Raw genomic sequence first — 25,551 nt, 5'->3', positions numbered from 1 at the left:
GGCACAGAGGCAGCAAAAGACATGCATCATTTGCTGCCATGCTAACTCCGCCAAACACCTGATTTGCCCAGCAGCAAAGGAGCAAAAGATGTGTATTTATTCTTTTTGCTGCTGGGTGAATGTGTTTGACAGGGTAGGGTGGTAGCAAAATACACCTCTTTGCTGCCATGCTACGCTGTAGACCCCTGATTTGCCAGGCAGCTTTCTTTCCTCCCTGCAGGGCTGCAAAAAAAATGGTGCCTAGACATTTTGTTTTGGCGCCCACAACCTAGGTCCTGGAAGCCACATGGCTCCTATCCTAGTTTCTAACACTGCTGACTGTTAAAAAAAATGTGGGTAGGAATGCTACAACATATGACAAAGTTATGTGTGCCAATAGTTAATATTCCTGATGCAGATGTAAGCTGGCATTATTCACCTCAATACAGAAACTGTTCTGTTTACACACTGCTAGCAATAGCCAACTAAACCATAATGAATATATGCTTTTTATTCACTTAGCATAGTTTTGCAAGCCTAAAGTAGACTATCCCAAAACATTCTTCTTAAGAAATAAAATAAAATTGTATTTACCAATTAAGGCTCATAAATATTATATATACGTAACTTAAACAGTATATTATTCACCAATCCATCCAAATAAAAATATCTACCATCAGAAAGAAATTCTTACAGAAATTTTTTCTAAAGCATTTTATATCATAAGCAGAATTTCTTGTCCAACACTTTTCAGCATTTCTTATAAAAAACAGGAATAATCATCTAGAAAGTTCTGCTGCACATATCACACTGAAAAGAATGTTAGCTGGGTTATTCCTATTGCTGTGATAGGAATTCGTAAAATTACAGTTGCACCAGAGAAATGTAATTCTAATTTTAGTTTTGTTATGAAACAGAAACCCCACTGGCTTCTTTGAACATATATAATTTATTCTGATCAAAAGATCAAGAATGCAAAGTAGGATACATTTCAGATTCCCTACAAAGATTAAACTTCATAACTACAACTTGCACTAAACGAGTTACAACACTGAGAGCAAAAAATGCATAAGCGTATACTATAAAGCAAAGCTTTCAAAACTGTGTGTCGCAACACGTTCGTGTGTCAGCTGCAGTGTGTAGGTGTGTCGCGCGAACGCTCCCCACATTGCTCCCGGAGCTGGAAAGGGGTTAGTTTAGCCTCTGGTTTGCTAGTAAAACTGAATTACTGAGCCGCAAAATGATGCACGTCTAAAAAGTGTGCCACCAACATGAAAAGTTTGGAAAGCTCTGCTATAAAGTCTACACACACAGAGTACGCATGTATGGAAGATTAGTAGAACACTACAGCAGGATGGTTTTTAAAAAAACAATCAATTCTCTATCGACCCAATTAATAACCAGGAAAACTACTCTTACATGCTTTACATTCTAATGCAATGACTAGTACTGAAATATTTCATGAGGTTAATTAGCTAGGACAAGCAACAGGACAGTCATTTCCAGTTCAGCGAATCCAAATGCTGACTCTCATTCCTGCATATATTTCATCTGTAGTAAGCAAATGTTTTTAAACTGTCATAAATGCACAACCTTCATGACACCCAGAGCAAAAAAATTATCTCATTATTATTCCCATTATTATTACTACGGGGGGGGGGGGAATCTGACTGAAATCAGTGAAGAACTGTATTGGCTCTATTTCCACTGCCAGCTTTCATAACTGCAATTTAACATAATACCATAATCAGCATCTCCTATTGTATCCTAGATTTTTAAAAAATGTAATATTCAAAATATGCCTGGTAAAAGTTTTTGCACAGACCAAAACCAAGGGAAGATTTGATCCACAACAATTTCCTGAAAAAAATGTAGGTTTCCAAATGAGATCTTTGCAAAGTTCTCTTTTACTGCTGACCCTCTCATAGTAAATGTCTGTCAAAGTCAAAGCTCCCCTAACCCATAATACCTGCTGAATAAGAAGAGCACTTTCCCACCACTCCTTATGCCCCTACAGATGCTCCCACAGACATGAGCATAAAGACTTCTCTCTTTATTTGATTCTAAAGTGATAAAAAGTGCAGGCAAAGGAGATGTTTAGCTATTCCATCATTATAATGCTGAAACACTCTACATCACTGAATGTTCACACTGAATTACCAGCTATAATGACTAATTTTGCCCCAGCAACTGCACTATGAAACTGGCAAAACTAAGGTTGGTGGTTTCTCTGCTACATTAACTTTCTCCAGACACCCAGTTTAACTCTGTTTGCCTCACCTTGTACATCTCCCACAGTACCAAAATTTGCCAGAAAATGCACTCCGTGTAACCTCATCCATAGTCAACTATTTTCATTTTTAAAAAAAAACAATAAAAAGCAGAGGAAATAAATCCCATTGCTGTTGTCGTAGTTCAACATATGAATGAATACATGTATTAACAATGTGGAATGTAAGGAATTAAAAAATGCATTGATTGCTGCTTGTCCCCACCTGCCTCAAGCAACAGTGCCTGGTATCAGTGTCCCTTGCCTCTCTCCTTATCCCTGGCTTGCCTTTTTTTTTAGTTGTTTTTTTTTAACCTTCTTTCCTTCCTTCCTCCTTCCTCCCCCTCTCCTTTCCCCTATTATCTGGGTCTCCTTTTTTGAGTGCTAGACCATGATCTGAAGAAACATGGAGGCCAACACCTCACTGAAACTAAGCAACTCTGATCAGTACCTGGATGGGAGATCACCTGAGAATCCCATGTACACCACTTTCAGTTCCACTGATGAAGAAAGGTGGGGTATAAATATAATAAATACGTAATATTAATACATTTGTGGGGGAGAGAGATGGAAATGGAGGCCTATTGTGGGTATGAACTTTGTAACAAAGGTTGATACTGAGCATAAAGGAGATAATTCTGAGTTACTTGCTTGTTGAGATTACTGTATGTAGCATACACTGTTTTACAAAAACTACTAATAACAATCTATGATAACTGCAAATTGAAATAAAGGCAAATCAAGTTCAGATACATAGAACAGAAACTCTCACTTCTGTAAAACCTGTGACATTTTCTGGGGCTATTTATTCTACCTGAAACTTTTCAGCAGAACAGATTCATTCTTCCCAAATCTTCAGACAATTATGTGGAGATAGTTTGGGAGTTCTCCTGGATACAACACTGGATGCTCAGGTGGCCACAGTGGCAAGTAGTGCTATCTAACGCCTAGCTTCAACTGATGCCAAAGATACACTGTTAGATAACTTGGTTACAGGGGTCTAGGCAGAAGCGGTTTTAAGGTAGCGCGTCCAATGTGGTCGCACTGTGCACCACCCTGCAGGGGGCGCCAAAACAATGCTGTAGAACTGAGCAGGCAGGAGGGGGAACCACTGAATTTTAGTGTTGCACAGCGCACCACTGAAATATGAGAGCCCAAAGCCAGTGGACCAGTGGTGACTGGTCCATGCTCTGATAACCTCCAAATTGGATTCCTTGGACAGCAGGGCTGTCCTTGAAGATAGTACTGAAGATGTGGCTGGCACATAATATTGCTGCCCATTTCCTATCTGAGGCAGCAAAGTGGAATTCCCTAACACCAATTTTGCAGGTGCTGCACTGCACTGCACTGCACTGCTCTGCGCTGCGCTGCCCTGGCTGTTCTGTAAGCTATTGGGCACAATTCCAGGTATTGGTACAGTACTTAGATATAAATCTAAATGATTCAGGGCCTCCGATCTTGAGGAAGTGTCTGACTCAGTACCACTCAACATGGGCTTTTAAGATGCGCTGGAGAGGCTCCGCTAGTAATGCCTTCGTTCAGTAAGCCCTCAGCAGCAGCAACTCACTTGTGGAACTCTCTTCTACTGCATATTCGGATTGCTATACCCATTTGAGCATCAACTTATTTTTATTAGCCTTCGGAGCTTGAGAAGGGTGGTTCTGTTGATATATTTTATTGTGCTGTTGACTGCTTTGGATTGTGATAATTGTATCTCATACTGCTTAATTCATTTTTAATGTGTTGTTTACACTATTTTTATTGTTTTATTTTATGTCTATTGTTAACCACTCTTCCTTTTGACGAGGGGGCAATAAATAATAACAATACCTAGGAATGCATATAATTAAATTAGCCTGAGGTCACAAGGCTAAATACTACTCTAACAGTTTGAAACACGAGGGGGGGTGTCCAATTATTGTTCTTTTTCTTCTTATTTTTCTTACAGTTAACTGTCAGTAAACAGTTTCGATCACAGCAGTTCTACTCTCCTTTTGCTTGTCTGCCAATGAACACTTTAAAAATACTGAAAGAGTTAAGTTTTCCATTAGTCAGGTCTATCCCCATTCCGCAACTGGTGTGGTTACAGTGGTTGAACTAATTAAATTCAGGGCATGTATGGTGTAGCTGAACATTTTTGATCCTCCGTAGCTATTGAATTATTGAACCTCAGGGGAGGGAGGAAGAGAATCAGCAACATGAAAGGAGTATTAGAAATATTTAATTCTCTGCATGCATACTCCATAGAAGACCTGGCAAATCACTCTACAGTTCTGTCTCTTAAAAAAAGTGTGTGAAATCCAAAGTCACAGTTAAAAAAATTGGTTCAGGCAAAGTTGAAACTGCACAAGTTTAGCAAACCACAGGCTCTCCTCAATACATCATACATTAAGAGGCAGAGAAAAAAGTAGCAGAATTTACACATCAGCTTGGAAAAGGAGGTTGATTCATGCAATACAGTGTCTGTTTGATAGGTATGCAAAATTCACTGGTGGAAATTACACTTTTACAACTGAAATTTAATCCCCAAGGATACCTGACTGATTATAAGCAGGCACATTGCTCATAATCATATTCAGAAACCGTGATTAGGCTGAGACGAAAGTGATCGTCCAAAAAGCCAAAAACAGCACCACCTCAACATTCAATTCTTTCAACAAATGGAGACCTAAGCCTAAAGAATAGCTGGGACAAGCAAGCCAAAGGGGAGTAGAATAGCAAAGCAGGTGCTTGTAATGTAATGTTGATTTCATCTGACTAACTTTTTACAACAGGTGCTATTCAAGGGGGGGGGGGAGGCAATTTGGGTCGTAAAGGGCTCACGACTTAGCACAGGCTCAAGAAACCCCATTGGATCCTTCTCCGTAAGCAACCCGTGGATTCCTTTATTCTTAGGTTTTGCTCCTCCAAATACGTAGGAACTTTTGTACTGAGTCGGCCCAAGAATGACTTTCAGGAGATGTCAAAGCCACCAGGCTCACAGCCAAGGCTGGGTAGCTTTCGCGCCCCCTCTCCACTTCTCCCAATCCACCCAAACCAGTCACTCACCAGTATCCCCATGACATCCGTCCAGAGTCTGGAGAAACTCTCGGGCATGCTGCTGTCCTCCTGGGGTTCGGCGCCGGCGGCTTGTTCCTCCTCCATAGTCGCCTCCTCGGAAAGCAAAGCTCAAGGCGCGCGCTCCCCACCGGACCGAGACTCTAGCCAAGGCGACGCTGCCCGCCTCACGCCCCGCCGCCGGCTCAAGCCCTGCGCTCAAGCCAGACCCGCCGCCGCCGCCCGGCTACTCCATCATGCCGCCTCTGCCTTCGCCTTCCCGCCAGGCTCCAGCCCCAAAAGAGAGCAGAGGAGGCGACCGACGCTTCCCTCCTGCAGCTCCTTCCCGGGCTCAACTCTTGGCACGTCTACAAACTGCCATGCCCCGCACAAACTTTGCCTGCTTGGAGCGGTGAGCAACAGGGTGGCAAAGCAAAGCTGGCCGTGACCACCTTTCCCTCGCGCAGGGGTGCTCCAGAGAGTCGCGGTCGCCTCTTTGGGGAGAGGGAATCGCTTCCCACAGGCACAAAATACATCTGGCACCAAAGGAAGTCTTTCGGTAAGGTTCCCCCTCCTCAAATCAGGAGCCCGCGCTGAGTTTTCAGCTCGTAGGTAACTCTAATTCTCTGCCTCCCCCCCTTTCCCTCTACATGGGCTCTCCCATCTCCACATGACTGCTCTCTCTGTCTCTCTCCAGAGAAAAGAGCTTTTAGCAACAAAAGGTGCTCTGATGTCAGCCCCTTCGCATGGCAATGAGCCCCAGACAGGCGAACAAATCGCCTGTTGAAAGAGCAGCCTCGCTGAAGGTTCTGGCCGACTGGCCCAAGTTCTCCAGTCGCACCACGCAGACACGCACTTAACACACTCGCCACTCAACAGGGTTAATGTTTAAGCCAACCCAGCTTCCCGCAAGGATTTCAGGAATGCCCTCTTTAAGGTTTCCTTTCCTCCTCCTTTTAGGAACCCTTCTACTTGAGTCTGGCAGCCTAAATTTCCACCCACCTCTGTCAGAAAAACAAGCTCTTGAAACTTAGGCTGAAAGCCTTGCACTTTTTTTCTGTGTGCCCACCATGATATTGGCTCGGTTTCTTTACACAGGCACATTCTGTAGCAGGGTCTCTCACGTTTCAGCATCCCAGCAAGCTAGCAAGTCTCCTTGAGAAATTATAGTGCATGTTTTTGGAGCAATTCTTTTTACTGCTGCACAATAAAGGTAATTTTATACTTTGATCAGAGGTAAAGCTGTACTGCGAATCACAACTTTCTGATGTTTGTGGCTGTATCATCATCATATGTGTGATACATGTGAACATGTGTCTCTTGCATGCACACTAAAGTTGTACTTGAAACATTTTAGGTGTGTGGCTAAATGCAATGAGTAGCTTATGCATATGTTTTTGATAGTAGGGCTTATCAAGCTCATACCAGCTGGCTCTGCCTCCACCAGCACACCTGACTTCTGTGCACTGGAAAACATGTGTGTATATTTACATTTGTATGTAGAAGCCAATGCACGTATTTGTATGTAGATGCCAATGCACGTAAGCTCTAATCACATATAAGTGAAGGCTAAACATGCTGTGGGGTGTGTGTGTCACTATGCACATGTGCCATGCAGATGTAAACGGGGGGGGGGGGAGAGAATCAGCCAACATTATAATGATATGCACATTCCCCTAATGTAGGAATGTCTGCATAAGGCCTGAGAAGTGGCGCAAAGTAGAGCACGCACACAGATGTTTTATGTTAAGACTAAGTCATCCCCCATCTCATTTGTGACATCTGCTTCTACTACTCACTATAATGGACTAGCACCCCCATCATATGCGTTAATACGGTTTCTCCTACGGGAGCTGAGAATGCAGAATGGTGGCCTGGATAGGGGACTCTCAACATGATGACACAGATCTGCATATAGATAATATGTCCAAGTCAGCAATTACTGTTCATATACTTTCAGAAGTTTTATTCATTCCTTGGGAAGGTGACTTTTCCAGCTTGAATTGTTCAACCAGGACTCAAACTATAAGGTTTTAGGTACATACAGTATATGAATTGACAGTATATGTCGCTAACAGAAAAGTCACCACATTACCATGATCCAGTGTTAACAACTGGGAAGGTATTGTCCACCCAGCTTCAGTTCTTGTGTTCTGAAGTCAAGTAACACAGGGTTGTTGTGAGGATATGAGGAACAGAAAACCATATACACCACCTTGAGCTCCGTTGAGGAAAAGGTGGTATATAAATGTAATAAATAAATATAAAAAACTCTCAGTACTCATTTGCCACAAGTAAAACGCTATACTCATGAACATGACTGTTCACAGAAGCTATTTGAAAGACAAATATTTCTGGGGCCCAACTACATCAAAGAATGTGTCTTCTCTCCCTTCATTAATTAATTTCCTCTTAATGTACATTTCCTTAAGCATTTACCCTGGGACAATATAGACTGAATACAGCTCAGTCAATAGTGCATGAGACTCTTAACCTCAAGGTTGTGGATTCAAGCCCCAAGTTGGGCAAAACATTCCTGCATGGCAGGGGGTTGGACTAGATGACCCTTGTGATTACTTCCAACTCTGTGATTCTATGAATACACTGGGACCTCTGGTTAAGAACTTAATTCGTACCGGAGGTCCGTTCTTAACCTGAAACTGTTCTTAACCTGAAGTACCCCTTTAGCTAATGGGACCTCCTGCTGCTTCCGCACGATTTCTGTTCTTATCCTGAAGTAAAGTTCTGAACCCGAGGTACTACTTCCGGGTTAGAGGAGTCTGTAACCTGAAGCGTTTGTAACCCAAAGCATTTGTAACCCGAGGTACCACTGTAGCTTTGGTCCTTACAGCCACAGCAGGTGTTGTAACTGTCCAACAGTTTGACTTTACCCCTGAAGGTGAACTCTTCCATTGTCTCCCAAGACAGATAGATGCCAACAACAATAACACATGTTCAAGAAAACTTATAGTGGATTTTGTGAATGAGCCAACAGAACCAACAAAGGTGGTGGTGGTTGAAGAACCCCACAATTACTTGTTTGTGCAGACCAGGCTGGCAAACAAAGCCCCAATGACAACGTTCAGAGGGAGTAAGAAAAGAAACTATTGTTAAATACAGCTACTTTATAATACAGAGGGCTTCAGAAATTACACAAGTGAAGCAAACAAGCCAAACACCCCAATTCCCAACCATGTTTATTTGGCTTCCAAGCAATTATGCTTAGGATAGCAGCCTAATGATAGCAACATTTTATTCACTTCTTTTTCTCTCCCTTTTTCTGGAGGGGCAGCCATGTCAGTCTCTTACAGGGAAAAAAACAACAGTCCTGTGGCACTTTTAAGACTAACAACATTATCATGGCATAAGCTTTCATGGATTCACACCCACTCTGTCAGATGCATAAACTGAAATCCCTTTCTGGTGAATTATAGCCACACAAATGCCTTAGGAAGGGGGAGTGTGATGATCTATTATGCAATTTTTAAAAACAGTTGTTTATGGAAGCAAACAGTTCTTTATAAATAAAATATCTCCCAGGCTACATGGGAGAGGGATTTCTTAAGGTTATGGTTTGAAATTAGACAGAATTCAGACACATTATGCTAAACTACTGTGGTATGGTCAGTCTCTACTTCCTGTCTCAACTCCCACCTGAGACTCAAAATATCTGGATGTTTACACATAGTTCTACCATTTGCATTTCAATTAAATGGTCATCAGTAGGCGTTGACACTAAACAAACACTTAATCTAATCAGGAAGTTTGCACTTTCTAAAGCTGATGTTTCAGATATACAGTGAACTTCACAGAATTACAAGGAATAGCACTGTGAGTTCTTTTACATGAGCAAAATATACCCACTGTTCTTTCCTTGCTGATCTGGTCCTTCCATTGCTGCTAACACTCTTAACTGTTTTATACTCTGGGCAGTCTTTTAAAAACAGCCACTCACATGTATAATGCAGACAAAAGCCAAAAATTGTACATGGACATGCCATTCATAAATGATACTATGTACACAAGTGAGGAAGCAAGTGCATGGTGTGGAATGACGTGTTGTTCTCTAATTCAGTACCAAACAGAACACAATTTCTCCAACCCTGTCCATTTATTGTTTCCCGCCACTTAAGCATTTCTTTCCTCTGACACTTAAAGTGCGGTCCTATGCTTCTTTGGGGGATATATGTATGGCGGGCATCTATGTGACCTTGCACCAGCACCATCCTGATCCTATTAGCCATCATCCTGTAATGGTGTGGCTATGTAGCTCTGCACAAGACTGAGGCAGCAAAACTGCCACTGTGCAAATGTACAACACAAAGCTTTGCATGACTAAGCAGTGGTCAGAAGCATGTACTGTGGGAGAAACATATTAGTCACCATTCTATCAATATTACCAAGCCTAGGGCCCCTCTTTGTGGTAGTTCCAACACTGCACCTAGAAAACATGACTGTAATTCAAAACTCAGTACTTTACTACATGACAAGCACCAGGGAATCTCTATCAGCATACACACTACACTGAGTGCTTAGAAGCCCCTTGAGACAGCACGCGGCCACTCCACCCTGCAGATGAGTCAGGTAAACAGGCTGGATCCCAAATAACAGGAAGGGGGTCATCATAATACAAGATTCTTTGCCAGACAGTATCTAGCCCAGACTTGCTGAAGCATGCTCAGCATGGAAAACCTTTCTGCTTCTGGCAACTTTCAGGCTGGCTGTAGTGTACTTGCCAAAACACAGGACAATCAGAAAGAAAGCTGAACACTTATATCATGAGTGTTTTGCTATACACAGGAGTGTATAGCTATTATGGGCAAAAGAGAGCTACACTAAAAAACAAAAAGAGAAGAGAAGCATCTTGCTTTCCTGTGGTGATTGTTGTTTTGATGTCATTGATATGCACTCTTAACTGGAGCTGGGCACTTTATGGAGTTTACCTTAAAGAACAGACCAAAGTAAAGCATTAGTCCAAAGCAAGCATAGGCAAACTCGGCCCTCCAAATGTTTTGGGACTACAACTCCCATCATCCCTAACCACTGGCATTGTTAGCTAGGGATGATGGAAGTTGTAGTCCCCAAACCTCTGGAGGGCTGCGCTTGCCTATACCTGTCCAAAGAATCTGCATTAAACTCCTTCCACTTAAGCATATACAGTATGCTATGTTCACACAATGCTGATTTCTGCAAGCCAGAAAGGCTTACAGTTCACAAAAGTTTCACTGTAAGGAGTAGTTCATCAAGCAGAAAATCCAGATATTTCTGTCTGTAAATATGGTCAATGTGGCATTCCTGAATTATGTTTGGGTTCCTCTGGAACTCAAGAAGTGTAATATCTATGAGGGACACACTTATACATTTATTCCCTAGGATTTTAAACTGATATAACTGAGTATTTTAGTATTATAAGTGTGGCACTAAAAATCAAATATATATCCTATCAATCTATACAGCTATTTATAGTTTTATCTTTTTGTAAACCACTTCGATTATTTTTAATATACAATCTCAAGTAGAGTATAAATCTTGTGAAATAAATAAATAATAATAAAAAACATTTCTGGGCCTCCTCTTGCCTGCTGCACTTCTATTTTTCCTTCCTGACCCAGTTTCAACACGCCCCAGTTCCAATTCTTCAGGATTGGCTAACAGGTCCAGGAAAGGTATATCTTGTTCCTGTCCTGTCTTCCAGAGGTACTTTCCCTACGCATGGCAGCCTCCACATCTGTTACCTTTAAGTGAGGCTGTGCTTTGAGATTTGTTTGTTGTTTCCTGTATCCGTCTGTTTTAGAAACCAGCCTCTGGTACTCCCTGCCCAGCTTTGATTGTCTGAAGCCTACTCTGCAAAGTGAGCCCAGAGAAAGAGAAGGCTAGTTTGCCTCCCAGAGTTGTGCTGAACTCGACCTCACCCTCCTAATTTCCTCCTATGCCTAGCTCCTTCTTGTGCGTATGGTGTGCATGTTAGCTAAATAACCCGAACCACAAACTAATTCCTTCACACCAAATAAATGCATATAGTTACCAAGCTACCCTTGTGGATATTAACTGCTGCCCAGCTATTCTCCATTGAAGTGTTAAATGTGTATAGCTTGATTTTCTGGGGCGGGTGACACTCAGTTTTTAATACCTGTGTATTAAGTTACTGGATACGCCTGTCAAAAAGTACTATTGCCAGCACTAAAAATCCTAATTCACAAGACTCATTGAATGCATGTATGCAAAGCTCATTTCTGCAGAGGAGGCTTGGTACTATCACTCTTCTTTCACACGCTGAAAGTGACTTGTTCAAGCTAAGCAGTAAAATTACTGCAGAAGAAGGAACTGAAACTAGATCTACCAGGAAGTAGTCCAACAGTCTATTCTATGGATTACATGAATACTCATTGGTATTTGCATTTATTATAGGATTTGCATGGTGGTGGTTTATTAAATTTCTATACCATTTCATCTGAGGAGCACAGGGCAGTTTGGAATATAAAAACACAAAAATACAAACCATAATGACAAACAAAACCATGAATGCACAAGTTGCCAATGAAAAAATAGCATTAAACACAGATAGTATTAAACATAATGAAGAGAAATTACTTATCAGTTCTATTAGAGATGCTGGAATTACAGTACTTAGAAACATACTACATGCCATATTATACCATGTAAGACATATCAGAGGCTGAGCTAAGAAGCCTTCAGACCAAACACAAAAATGAGCAGCATGTATTCCATCTGTGGAAACCAGTTACCCAAGAAGAACTTTTTGTGTGTGCATACATATACATATTTTAAACCATTCCATTTCACAAACAACAAAAGTCAACTGCTAACCAAAAGTGCACTGCAAACCTATGCTCACTTTAAATCTACAGATCAGAAAGAGAAGGTGTGCCAGAGACAAAATGCCGTCATCTCACAATATTTAGCCAACTCTAAACATAGACCCCTAGGACTGTATCAATCTTTCTGAGTCAGAAGGAAAAAGGAAAGGATCATATCCTTTTGTCCTGCACACATGTTCACAACAATAGCCTCATGTCCTGTGGACCTCTGATAATACATGACTTATGCAGTAAGAGCACTTAAAAGCCACTCCCATTACTACACAACAACTTTCTAAGCAAAAATCAAACCTCAGTTTTAATCCCAATGTCATAAACATAGTTTCTGTTTTCTCTAGTTCTGTTTTCCCAAGTCTTGGTGGGCTACAAGCACCACCACCTTCCTCTTTATAGCTGGTTTTTATAACCCTCCAAGCCTTGTTATTTCATTAAAAAACCCAACACTGAAGACTATTTCATAATTTATTAAGTATAAAGCTGTATTTTCTACCTCTCTCCCATGTATCTTGCATTGAGTCTTCATGACAGGTTCCCAACAAGTACTGCTTGCAATAAAAGAATAATCTTAAAAACACACTTCTGAAGACCATATGGCATATTCAAGAGTAACCACATTGATGACAAATGAGTAGCTAACTCATAACAGCACAAAATGAATATGGAAGGCTTCTCGTTTGCAGAAAAGTGGTGGTGGACAAAATACAAATTAAATAATAAATAATGAAAAAAGCCAGGGACAGATGGGAGGAGAAATGGCAGCAAGGACATATCAGGAAATAAATGCAATAGTTGATAAAATTCCATTCCCATTTTCTGTGCCCCCTTTCACTCAAGTTTTCATACATTTTCCTGGGGAGATAGTAAAGATCTACAGAACAAGGACAAAGTTAACTTCAAAGTGTCACAATCTTCATGTACTAATCTAATAGTGCAATCCTATGCATGTTGACTCAGTTAAATTCCCATATTGACGTGCATAGAATTGCAGCCTACATATGCCAGACTAAACAGAGGAAACTGCACCAGCCTGAACAAGAAAAAAATCAAAACAAATTATTTATAATTATTGTTCTGCTTCAATTTATCTATTTGTCTTAAATTCCACTTCACCAAGCCACAAAGATTTACTGGTTACTGCCAACACATTTAACATATTAATAACACAACATGCAGCACTAGACAGTAGTTCAATATTTCTAATCTAATTGTCTGCCAGTTACACCTGTTTCTGGATTAGGATTAACTATCTGGGCCTTTGTTTCCCTTCTTGCCTTGTTTACTGTGAAGAAGAAATAAATGACCGTCTTCCCGAGGACAAATGTGGACTGTTTGCCAATAACAAAATACAGTAACTTGGTATAGAAATTCCAAACGGAAACTAGTATTTTCCTGTTGCAAAAAATTGTTAAGAAAATAAATGCCCTGGGGGTTTTTTTAATGAAAAAAACAGCAGGAACTATTTGAATTTATTTGCAGTTATGTGAGGTTTTTACTGCCATATTCTTTCCAAGAGCAACTTTTTCAACTGATTGTACAGTGAATAGAATACACTTGAAAACTATCAGTTTCTTGATACATGTATTGTACCTGAAACTGGTTTAATCCAAGCTTCTTCTAGTGACTTTAATAATTTCTAGGTCTTCATCTATTGTTCACAATCAAGTGCATAAGGCAGCAATCCTAACCCCCTATTTTTGCTGCTGGAGAGGGTTAGGCTATAGTAGGGTGTTCTTGTCCACTGGCCTCCACCAGTGAAGAAGTCTTTTCTGTGGTGATGGAAACATTGTAGATTGATGTTAAAACCAAGTGACGTTACCACCAACTGTAGCCAGCAGAAGGTCCTGAAATAATGTTTTACAGGGTTGTGATTCTGCTAGATCCCATGATGTGGGCCCCTCAGCTGTATGAGCCTGGAACTGCTGCAACAAATTTGATACCCACCACTCATAGAGCTTTGGATCTGGCAGCTGATCCACTGCTCTGCTGCTCCTAGCAACAGTGATCGCTCTATCCAACAATGAAAAATCAAGAAGAATCCATAGAGTGTATCTGTCTGTCCACCTTTGTATGGCAACACGAAAAGTTATAACCCACATGAACAGACAGTCTAATTCCTTCAAACTTTAGGAAGCAGAAGGAGACTTCTTTCCTTGTGTGCAGACCAATGTCATGACACCAAAAGAGAGATTTTCCCCTTTCATAAATCAAAGAAGAATTGCAGGTCTCATGTCCTAAAATATTGAAGGTAGGGATTTGGAATGGGGTATAGTTTTAAAAAGCAGCTGCTTCCATTTAGGACAGCTCAGCTGGAAAGTAAATGTGCCTGTCAAACAGTAATTAAAGTGAGAAGAGGCCTTATATCACTAACTGTGGATTTTCAGGACTCACCAATCAACTTACTCGATTTTTTTAAAAAAGAGACAGAAAGGCAAGTGAATACAGGCTTAAGCACTCCTCAGAACGTATCTTCAAGCTATTCTCTCAATTAATATTTTGAGGAGTTACTGAAGAGAAGGATTATTATTATGGGGGAAGGATGAGCGGGAGGAATTTTTCTCTCCACGACCAGTCAAACGCATCAGTGATAATACAAAAGCTTTTCAAGTTCTGTTAAGATGCATTTCTAGGGAAGTTTTTTTTAAAAAAGAAAAAGTTTGACCTTCAAGAGTAGACTCTTGCTATCTTTTTTAAAACACTCCCATCCCCCAAAGCATACAAAACTTTGCATCTGTTGCAAGGACTGGCTCGATAATCACATTTAATTAAAGAATGCAGTTTTTACCTAATTTATGGAACATTCTTTTTGTCATGATATGCTTGGTGGAAACTAATTTGATGTGTTGCCGTTCGAAGGTTATTGGCATATTCTTTCAGTATTTAGTCACACACCAATTTTTTTTTAATTGGTTATATAAGCTTTATATGACGTACAGTCAATCCTGACATCCAGTTAAGCTTCCACATGCATATCAGTTGCTGGATCAGGAACTGTGACTGGCATCCCACTGCCCCCAAAGCAGCTGCAGTGGCAGGTTCCCTTCTGGATGCTTAGGTGAGGAAGGTCACAAATTCAGCTTCAAGTGTGCCTATATACTTGCACAGATGCCTGGGTGGTGGGGTTAGATGTTGGGTTATTTAAGCCCATGCCATCTCTCATTCAGTGTCTTTGGCTTATCTGTACCCACTCCTCCCACCCTTTATTCCAGGGGTCGGCAACCTAAGGCCCATGGGCCACAAGCGGCCCACAGAGGTTATTTTACCGGCCCACGATCCACCCCCGAACCGAGCTGCCCGCTCGGCAAGTCCCCACGCACTGCACTAAACTGGCGCAGCACAGTGCAGGGACCCACTTTCGTGGCGCAGGAAATGGCGTCTGCGCAGATGCTGGAAATCGCAGGCGGGCACGCTCACGGGATCTGGCCCATGGAGGGGGTTCCGTGGCAGTGAACCAGCCCAGGTAAGGTAGCCTTGCCAACCCCTGCTTTATTCAATATAGACATTTTCTGGTCACTGTCTGGGAATGAGTAGGCATTCCCCCCCCAATCAGCTGACTGGCCTTGGTACCTCCCCCTCCCCTTTCCTACTATGTACTCATTGGGTGGTGGGTGCACTTAACAGATTTCAGTCATTAAATTGATTAAATCGACATATTTGAATGTAGGTGTGGGAAAGTCATTCGGTAGTTAAGGTTTGGTGAGCACCCTTAGGCACCTTTAAGAGTGAAGCTCAAGAAAAGTGGTAGGGAAAACACAACCCCATGATTTCCTATGGCAGATCTGTTGTTAAATTAATCAGTGTAGCCCAGATCACCCAACCTTTGTGTCTTACCACCTTAATACATTGTGTGGTTGCAAATCTGATGGACATCCAAATGCCAATGTTGCCTGTCTATACTTAATTACATTCAAATGTAGTCAGATTGGCACCTTCACCCACATTGTAGTGTAATTAGCCATGTTTCTTGTAAAAACACAAACACACAACAGCAGCAGCAGCAACTGAGGCTATTTACGTTTTAACTGTGCTTATATTATGCTATTCTTTGCATGAATAATACAGAAAACTAAAACTATTAAAATTTCTCCCCAGTCCAAAGTATATCAGAAAGGAATTAACAGTTCAGTCCTATTGAAGTCTTCTCAGAAGTAAGTTCTTTTCCGTTTAATAAGAATAACTTCTTAGCAAGTGTTTTGGATTGGATCCCAAGTATACCTTGGAAACTGAAAACAATAAACCATTACACTTACTAGGGAATAGGAAGCAAGTCTCATTAAACTCAGTAGGATTCATTTCCCAGCAAACATGCATAGGATTAGACTGCCAACTGACTTGCCCTTTCAATGGCTTAGCCCAGGAAAAGTCATGGCACTTAGGTAAGTAGGGTTAAGATTGCCTCTAAGACTAAGCCCCGCTGATTTCAATAACGCTTACTTTTGAGTAGACATATTAGCTGAATTAGGCTACAGCAGTGGTTTTCAGCCTTGAATGATGGTCAGGGGTGCTGCAGGCAACGCTCTTTCCTTCCCTCCCTCCCTCCTCTGATGCCCTATTGCATCTCTGCCTCCCAAAGGCTTGCCCAGCTGTTTGTTGCAGCAGCCCTGGCTACAAGCTCCCCAAATGAATGGTGCCTCTGGGACTGCTCAGCGGGTGCTGGTTACCAGGAACTAAGGCAGCCTCAGAGCAAGCAAGCAAGCAAGCAAGCAGGCGAGGGAGTCCAGGCAGCCAGTCTGCCAGCCCTTGCTGTTGGGAATGGACAGTCAAGTCCCAGGCCCCTGTGGCAGTGAAGAGATACTTCTTTTTGGGGTGGGGTGCGCAGCTCAGAGACCAAGGGCGGCAGCAGCGGCTGCCTGGAGGACTCCCAATGAGAGGGGAGAGGAAGCTACAGGAACACTGCACAAGGGAGGGTGTTTGAAAAAGCGTGAGAGGCTGCCATCTCTGCAGGCAAGGGGTGACATAACTGGGCTCCTGAGCCCCACAGGGGTGCCGCAGAAAGAATGTAGTTGGTCAAGGGAGCCGTGGACCCCAAAAGGTTGAAAACCCCTGGGCTACAGTATCTCAGTGCTGTGCAGTGAAAAATGAGGACAAAAATGGGGATAGCAACTATATTTTTAAAACTAGAAACTTCTGTTTACAAGGCGGATGCTTTTCCTGGAATTGGCTTCTCCTGTTTGAGAGGCTTCCTAACCAATGTAGGAGAATTGCTTGCATCTGAAATATACCAGTTCCCAAAATAGTGTGTAAATATTTGATATTCTTAGAACACAGGCAATGTGGAGAATATGCAGTCATTTCATTTGCTCTCATTTAGAACTGACTGCCATATTAATGAATCAAAAGGTCTGATTTTTTTTATTGCTGCAGCTCCAACTGATGATAAAAATCTGCATGCATGATGTACACAAATCTGTGTGACCCTCAGGAAAGCTCACAAAGCTGGTTGAAAAGAGGCAACATTTACATAAGAAAACCTGGAATAATTTTATGATACACATTGTTCTTAATATCTTATGCATATCTCTTTCAAGTGGAATCTGCAACAAAATGCTGCCCTGGTTTCATTTGGGAGGCAGATCATGATTTAAATTTAATACAGTGGTACCTCGGGATGCGAACGGGATCCGTTCCGGAGCCCCATTCGCATCCTGAACAGAACGTAAGACACGATAGCGTGTCTGTGCGTGTCGCCACTTCAGCGCATGCGTGTGACGTCATTTTGACCGTCTGCGCATGCGCAAGCAGCGAAACCTGGAAGTAACGTGCTCCGTTACTTCCAGGTCGCCGTGGAGCGCAACCCGAAAATACTTATCCTGAAGTGTATTTATCCCGAGGTATGACTGTAAATGATAAGTATGGCACTGAGATGTGCTCCTGTTCAGGGTTCAAGGCTATTCCCTTCTCCAAGATACTCATTTCCACTCTTCCCATTTTTCCTATCCCAACAGATACTCAGCATTCTGTGGCCACTGAGCAAGGTCATTTCTCACTAGGTTGTTTGGGTTAAAGTTTTGTTTATTTTGCTGCCTTAGGTTTCTTCTCACTAAAGGTTTTGGTTTTTTTCTGGAACCCTGGGTGTTCCCTCGTTTCTCAGCGGTCCTGCTTTGGTTAGAATCCTGTTAACACTCAGCTATAAGACTAAATAAAAAAATTCCTTCATAGTTATTTTGACTATGGCAGACCAACACGGCTACCTATCTGTAGCTATAAGACTGATATTGAAGGAAGAGTGCCTGCACCTCTGAATTTACTGTCGCACCACCAAATTACTCAAATTCACAGAGGATAAGGCTATAAATCACTACAAGTCATGAGGGCTATGAACTATGTCCAGTATCAGAGGAAGTATACCTCTCTGCATATCAGTTGCTGGAGGAGCATAAACAGGACAGAGCTATTGTACTCACATCCTGGGGCTTCCCAAAGGCATCTACTTGGCCACAGTGAGAATAGAGATCTTTGGTCTGATCCAATAGGGCTCTTCTAAGTCACTGGAACCACTCATCAAATTTGCAGATGACACCAAAGTGAGAGGGGGCAGCCAATGCTGCAGAAGACAGAATCAGGATTCAAGATGACCTTAACAGATTGGAGAACTGGGCCAAAAATAACAAAATGAATTTCAACAGAGACAAGTGTAAGGTTCTACACTTAAGCAGGAAGAGCCACCTGCACAAATATAAGGTGGAGGGCACCTGGCTTGCCAATAGTACATGTGAAAATGATATACTGTAGGGGTCTTAGTAGACCACAAACTTAACATGAGTAAAAAATGTGATGAAGCAGCAAAACAAAGTGAATGCTATTCTAGGCTGCATCAACAGAAGTATAGTGTCCTGATCAAGAGAAGTAATAGTACCACTCTACTCTGTCTTTGTCAGACCACATCTGGAGTACTGTGCCCAGTTCTGGGTACCTAAGATTAAGAAGGATATTGACAATTTGGAACACGTGCAGAAGAGGGTGAATGTTTGAGTGAGTTGGGTATGTTTAGCCTGGAAAAGAGATATGATAGCCATTTTCAACAATCTGGGCTGTCACATGGAAGATGGAGCAAGCTTGTTTCCTCCTGCTCCAGAAGCTAAGACCCGAACCAATGGATTCAAGTTACAAGAAAGGAGATTCCAACTAAATATCTGGAAGAGCTGTTCAACAGTGGAATGGGCTCCATCAGGAGGCAATAGACTCTCCTACCTTTGAGGTTTAAAGCAGGGATTGGATGACCACCTGTCATGTATGATGTAGTTGAGACCCCCACATTGCAGGAGGTTGGATTAGATGACCCTCGGGATCCCTTCAAACTACAATTCTATGAATTTTACATATACTAATTAAACTCAGCAGCACAGCATCTTGTGTTGTGTGCTAGTGTTCCACCATTTGCGTTAAACTAGTTTTTCCCTTAGGCTGTACCTGTGCAAGTCATTACACATTATAATGTGTCTGTAATGAATACTGCAGAACATGGCAAGCCATGAAGCAAGTTTTGACTGCACTTTTCAGTAGAGCATGACATCACGGAGGGAGTCTGTGGGTGTACATGAATGTATGTGCAAAGCTGTGATGATTCAAGCTCCCTTAGAAATAGAGCTAGAGAAATACAGCAGGTCACATTATTAGACTGTCAGTGTATAGACAAGATGGTTGGACAAATCTGGTTTTATGTAATTGATATGATTGTGGATGACAGTTGCCAGAGGGGCAGCCTGAAGCTAAAGGAAGACAAATTCTCATACACAGTATGTTACAGCAGGGCAGGATCCATTCAGTTACAGCTGCCAGGGGGCAAGGATTTGTTACTAGCTCGCATATACTCTGCAATTAAAATGTATTCATGCTTGGGATATTGCCATTCCTTTGTGTGTCTTGACTTGATCCCAGCTTTGCTAGTTTTGAATTAAAATGTCTCAGGGTTATAAGGCTCTAACACGTCTGCTGATTGTGTGATTTCAATTGTTGCTTTTTAGGTAGCTTTCATGTGCTTTTGAGTCATGCAGAAGTCGTGCTTTGAAAGACATGCCAAGGAACTCACTACCAAGTATGCTGACTTTCCCCACTTTTGTATTATGTATATACAGTACTAACATGTATTTGCAAGATGTTTCTACAAGTGCCTCACTAATGGAGGACATTCAGTTCTGTGCAACCAGCTGTGAATACTTATTTTCAAAAAGTGTAGATGCATAAGCTCTGCATCCATAAAAGGAATATTAAGCCACAAAGTAAAAAAAAAGGCATTAAAAATCATGATCACATGCTATATGACTATGTCCCACTGTGATCATGTAATTCAGCCTGTGCCCTTCCCCAAACTGCACCATTAAGGTGAATAGGGAGACCTACTTTCATAATCACCCTGGGGGCCCATAGCTCCAGGCAGATGAGAGAAGATGGTTCCAAATGCAGTCCATATCCTGTCCTGGGTCCGCTAGCTCTGAGCTGCAGGCCTTGGGAGCTTCCTATCACTCTCAAAGGTGCCTAAGGGGTTCATCTAGTTGACCTTACCAGGCTCTCTTTCTTTCCTGCAGTTTCCTGGCAAATTAACCTGTTTAAATATAGCATTCACACTGCAACCAGTCCAGCAAGACACACTGTGGAATGGCTAAAAAACCCACACAGATTCCTGCTTGGTCCCAAGGGATGGGTACATGGGTGCCAATGATCAAAGGAGGATGGGTGGACAGTGGGTGCTTATGTAAGTATGGCCACCCTACCTTCTTCTGCCTTTGTCATGCACAACATATACAACATCCACATGTTCATGACCCAGCACGCCAGCACATGGCTCAGACATTCAACCCCAAATCATAAACATGCTATGTGACCCAATGCTGAGATCTGGAGCACAGAGTGGGAAATATAGAAAGTTATGTAACTCTGCATGTAATGAGTACTTAAATTTACGAACATTTTTTGTAACCTACACAACTATTTCTACACATAATTTTTATGTGGTCAAGAAACTACAGATGTGAACATGCAGCCTGGAGTCTTTGTCTTTGACCTGGATTCAAATCCAGAATAAGAGTTATACATCATAATAAAGAACATTATTTTGCAAGTTACCAGTACTCATGAGTGTACTTAGATTGCCTGCCGCCAGGTTGCAGGGCCTTACCGATTTAAGGGTTAAGAAGTTCAGTTCCTAGAATCACCATGCTTTTAAAAAAAATAAAACAAAACTTCCTTGTAGAAACAAATACATTTAAGTGAAAGATGTTTTATGTGTGATGCCTAGAATAATAATAAAACCATGAAAACAAAGTATGTTCTTATTTTAGAAGTTCTCTGTCTCTGGCAAGCTAGTTAACAGGATTTATCTCAAGGAAAAAGAAGTCACTTTAAGTCCAATGCCCATATAATTTCAGACACTGAGAATCTAATGTTAAGACCCCATCAAATGGATGCACCATTAAGATGACACCCCATCTGCTCAGCAAATGTCCAAATCCGCAAAGCACCTGCTTAGGGTGGAGAAAGAGCAAACACTCTGCTACAGGTCTTGGTATTTCTATAATACAAAGCAACTCTTGTGCTAGCTTTTACCACAGCAGTCGTCCTGGGAAAGTTTTGGAATATTTCTACCATACAGTTTAATCCTGTGAGTGAAACAGACTTTAAATAGCATCCTGTGATTACTAATGTAGGGCTGCTGTAATATGGCCCTGAGGGTTTTTAAAAAATAATGAACTTTAACTGATTTTAGAAGAAAAAGCTTAATTCATCAACATTTTGGGTTGGTTTTCTGGCGGGACATGGGTCATGTCAAATGAGCTCCTCTCTCTATTTCAATTTACCTGGTGAACATTTGGTTACTCTTTATCTGTTGAAATGCATATAGGCTGAAAGATCTGTCTTCTCGGCAAATGGTTTGGGATTCAAAAGATGTGCCTTGAAGGGAAAAATTATGCAGCTCATGCAGAGCTGCTTGAGAACCAGTGACTTGTGGCAGACCACACAAACCTCAGTAAAGTCCCTGATTATATTAAAGCTTATTCAGTTTTCTCTTTTCCAAATGTTACTGTTGTCTCCAAGATGTAAAGATGCAAAATAGCTTCATCTGAAAATGTTAACCACTAAAAAGAAAAAAGAAAAAAAAACAGTACGGTAATTAAGATCCTGTCTATAAGCAGAATGGAGCTGAATGGCTTTGTAGCTTGCATGTCTGATTTGGTCATTTTACTATGGTAAGTGGAACGATTTAAACAGGTGTACCATTTTGTCAGGTCACAAAGCTCCTTACTGATGGAGTACTTATTAGCCTTCCTCTCAGGGTTAGTCAGGCTGGAGAAACTCTCAAAGGAGGTTCTCAAAGGAGGTGGCACTGTGGTCTAAACCACAGAGCCTAGGGCTTGCCGATCAGAAGGTTGGTGGTTTGAATCCCCGCGACGGGGTGAGCTCCCGTTGCTTGGTCCCAGCTCCTGCCCACCTAGCAGTTCGAAAGCACATCAAAGCACAAGTAGATAAATAGGTACCGCTCCAGCGGGAAGGTAAATGGCATTTCCGTGCGCTGCTCTGGTTCGCCAGAAGTGGCTTAGTCATGCTGGCCATACGACCTGGAAGCTGTACGCCGGCTCCCGCAGCCAGTAAAGTGAGATGAGTGCCACAACCCCAGAGTCATCAGCGACTGGACCTAATGGTCAGGGGTCCTTTTACCTTTACCATTTGTCTGATCACAAAGCACACTGCATAGAGTCAGAAGCCGTAATGGGCTTTCTTTCAGCAGTTTGTCCACAATTCATTGGTATTCAGAAGCGTGTTACCTCTGATCCAGGAGCTAACATATAGCCATCGTGAATATGTACCATCAATATATTCTACTTCTGCTGTTGGAAGCAGAGGTACTCTGAATATTAGTTGGAAATAAATATTTATCACTAATAAAGTTTAATTGCTCTGCATGAACATAATTTTTCTTTATACAATGTTATATGGTTGGTAATTGACCCTGCATCATTTGGCAGAGATATACCCAAGTGATAGTGATATATGCTGGAAATCAGGAGGGAATGCACCAGACTATATACATATATGATGGAAGTTTCTAAAAATCATATATACAGAAATGAGTGGTTATCACATAACAAGGTCATTGACAAATTCTTCTGCATTATCTTTAAAAATAAGGTGTGACCAGAAGACTATAATTTTGTCTTGCTAACTGCAGCCAAAAGAGCAGCTAAAGTGCATTTACATATTATTCCAACTGTACAAGAATTGTTTAATAAAATATGGCATGTTGCCACAAAACTTACAACTAAATAAATAAACAAAATTTGTGATGAGTTCTCCCACCTTCCCCCCCAAAAGCACAGTTACTAATTATTATTACTAATGAATATGTCTTATATTTACTGACACTCTCAAATAAATCAGCAAGATTGTTATTTTATATGTTTGGTAATTCTATCTTTAATTATGTGTTCCCCAGCTTTCCTGGAACACATATTAAGCATCAGCCAGTAATTCCACAGATATCTCCTGGATCCTATTTTTAAAACTGGTGTTACATTGATCATACTTTCCAAGTATGATGACTGATCATAAGGACAAATTACATATTTTTGTTAGAAGATCAGCAACATTTGTGTTCTTTAAGAACTCTTGAGCGGATGCCAGCTGGACCTAGTGATTTGTTAGTTTTAAATTAATTAATTTAAAAAAATATTTATTAAATATTTCTTAGTTTACAAAAATACGTGCATTGTCTCTTTTCTCAAGTTGTGCATTACTTAGGCTTAGAACTCCATCTCTTATCACTGCTATGTCCCACATTTCCTTACACTCCCTTCCCGAGAAAGTGAATTTAGCCACAAGCATCTGTTCTACATCTTCCAGTGCGAAGATACAAAGAACTCATCCAGCTTTTCTGTAATCTCCTTCTACTCCTTTAGAACACCTTTGACTTCCTTGTTTTCTTAAAGGCCCAACTGCAGTTTCCTATTTCTAATGTATTTAAATATTTTTCTATTCTTAGTCATAATTTTTTTAGTGATCTATTTATTTCACTTATATGCTGCTTTTCATCACAGAATAATAATAAAAAATTGTGATATGTTGCTCAAGCTCAGCCTCATTCAGAATACAGGAAGTTAGGATTTTTTTACCCCAATGTATAAGTAGCTCTTTATGCTTGCATAGAATAACATTTGCTACTTTACTACACCACAAACATTGAATAGGATTTATGCATATTGTAAATTATAGGGCATGAGCCAGTGTGAGATAGTAATTCTAGTGTTTGAGGAGAACTAGGGAGACCCGGGTTCAAATTCTCACTCACCCATACAACTCCCTAGGTGACATAGACTGGCTACTATCACAGAGACTAACCTATTTAACCCTGTAATAACAATAAAGAGTGGATCATGAGATGTGCCCTGGATTCAAGCAAAAAAAAAAAGTTACCCTGTGTATCTGGATGAGTAAAATGTACACATTAATCAAGGTTGTTATGTAGGATTCGAGTATATGCAGATCTCTCTGTGTATATGCAAATATAATTTTGATGACTAATTAAAATAGGTGTGGCCATGTATGTGGGATTTCCTCAGAGTATACTCTCTGGTCTCCATGAAGACTATGCCTTGTTTTTGTTGAAATTTTCATTATAAAAGAAAACAAGATCTTTGCAGATCAAACTGAGTGATTGCTATTTTTGGATCAAGCCCATGAACACAGGGACACACTTTGGCTTTGGGCAACACACATGTTGATTGCTGCAGATCTGGAAGAGCAGACAGATGTAGCAGAAAGTCAAATGGAGTAAATATCCAGACCTTTCTATTCTCTCACAGAAACTGCATGATAGGGCAATGCTTTAATTTTAAATGCTTTTGTTTTAACAATGTTTCTCATTTGTACATGTACACGTGTTGTTTGTGTGTGTGTGTGTGTGTGTGTGTGTGTGTGTGAGAGAGAGAGAGAGAGAGAGAGAGAGAGAGAGAGAGAGAGAGAGAGAGAGAGGTTTTACTAAAATATTGAAGTGGTTCATTACAGTCAGGGAACATGTGAATTCATGTGTATTATAAAGGCTGTTGTATAAAGACTAGCTGTTTGAAGAAAGTCCCTGATGGAAACAGGATTTTCACAAAGTTAACAAATTGTTGTTTCCAGAATTATTGATTTTAAAGAATGGTTCCTGCAGCAGCAGCAATGTCCTGGATTGACCTCTAGAGAAAATGCCTACCTTACAACCATCTGAGACATCCATGCCCCTCTTGGAATGAGGTTGTGACAGCAACTACAGGTAAGTTAAGAAAGTATTGGACTGCAGAATCAGTGCTGGCTGCTTTGCTGTGAAGTTTTACATGAAAGCCAACGATGCAAAAAGCTTTTAGTATTATTTGGCAGTACAATGGAAACTTAATTGTCAGGGAATTACCTCACATGCCCCATAAGAAAAACAAGCCCATCAATCTCTTGTGTGATTAT

General features: G+C 41.2%; 1 protein-coding gene across 9 annotated transcripts in view; it reads right to left on the bottom strand.

Moving 5' to 3' along the window:
- Positions 1-25,551, bottom strand: part of SASH1 (SAM and SH3 domain containing 1) — a 522,300-nt gene that overhangs the window by 122,849 nt on the left and 373,900 nt on the right. For 2 of the 9 annotated variants that reach the window (XR_014524332.1, XM_083496240.1), the window contains exon 1: positions 5,297-6,061. The exons of 6 other annotated variants lie outside the window; for them this stretch is intronic. Coding sequence is in view for 2 of the 3 variants with exons in the window: in XM_083496240.1 (XP_083352366.1) it covers positions 5,297-5,392 (96 nt within the window). In the remaining variant the exon portion in view is untranslated. Of the gene's footprint in view, positions 1-5,296; positions 6,062-25,551 lie in introns of those variants that run through there. One more of the 9 variants, XM_083496235.1, reaches the window with a different exon arrangement.

This window comes from Podarcis liolepis, assembly GCF_965112155.1.
Source record: "Podarcis liolepis genome assembly, chromosome: 3".
NCBI lineage: Eukaryota > Metazoa > Chordata > Lepidosauria > Squamata > Lacertidae > Podarcis > Podarcis liolepis.
This window is presented reverse-complemented; position numbering and strand designations above follow the sequence as displayed.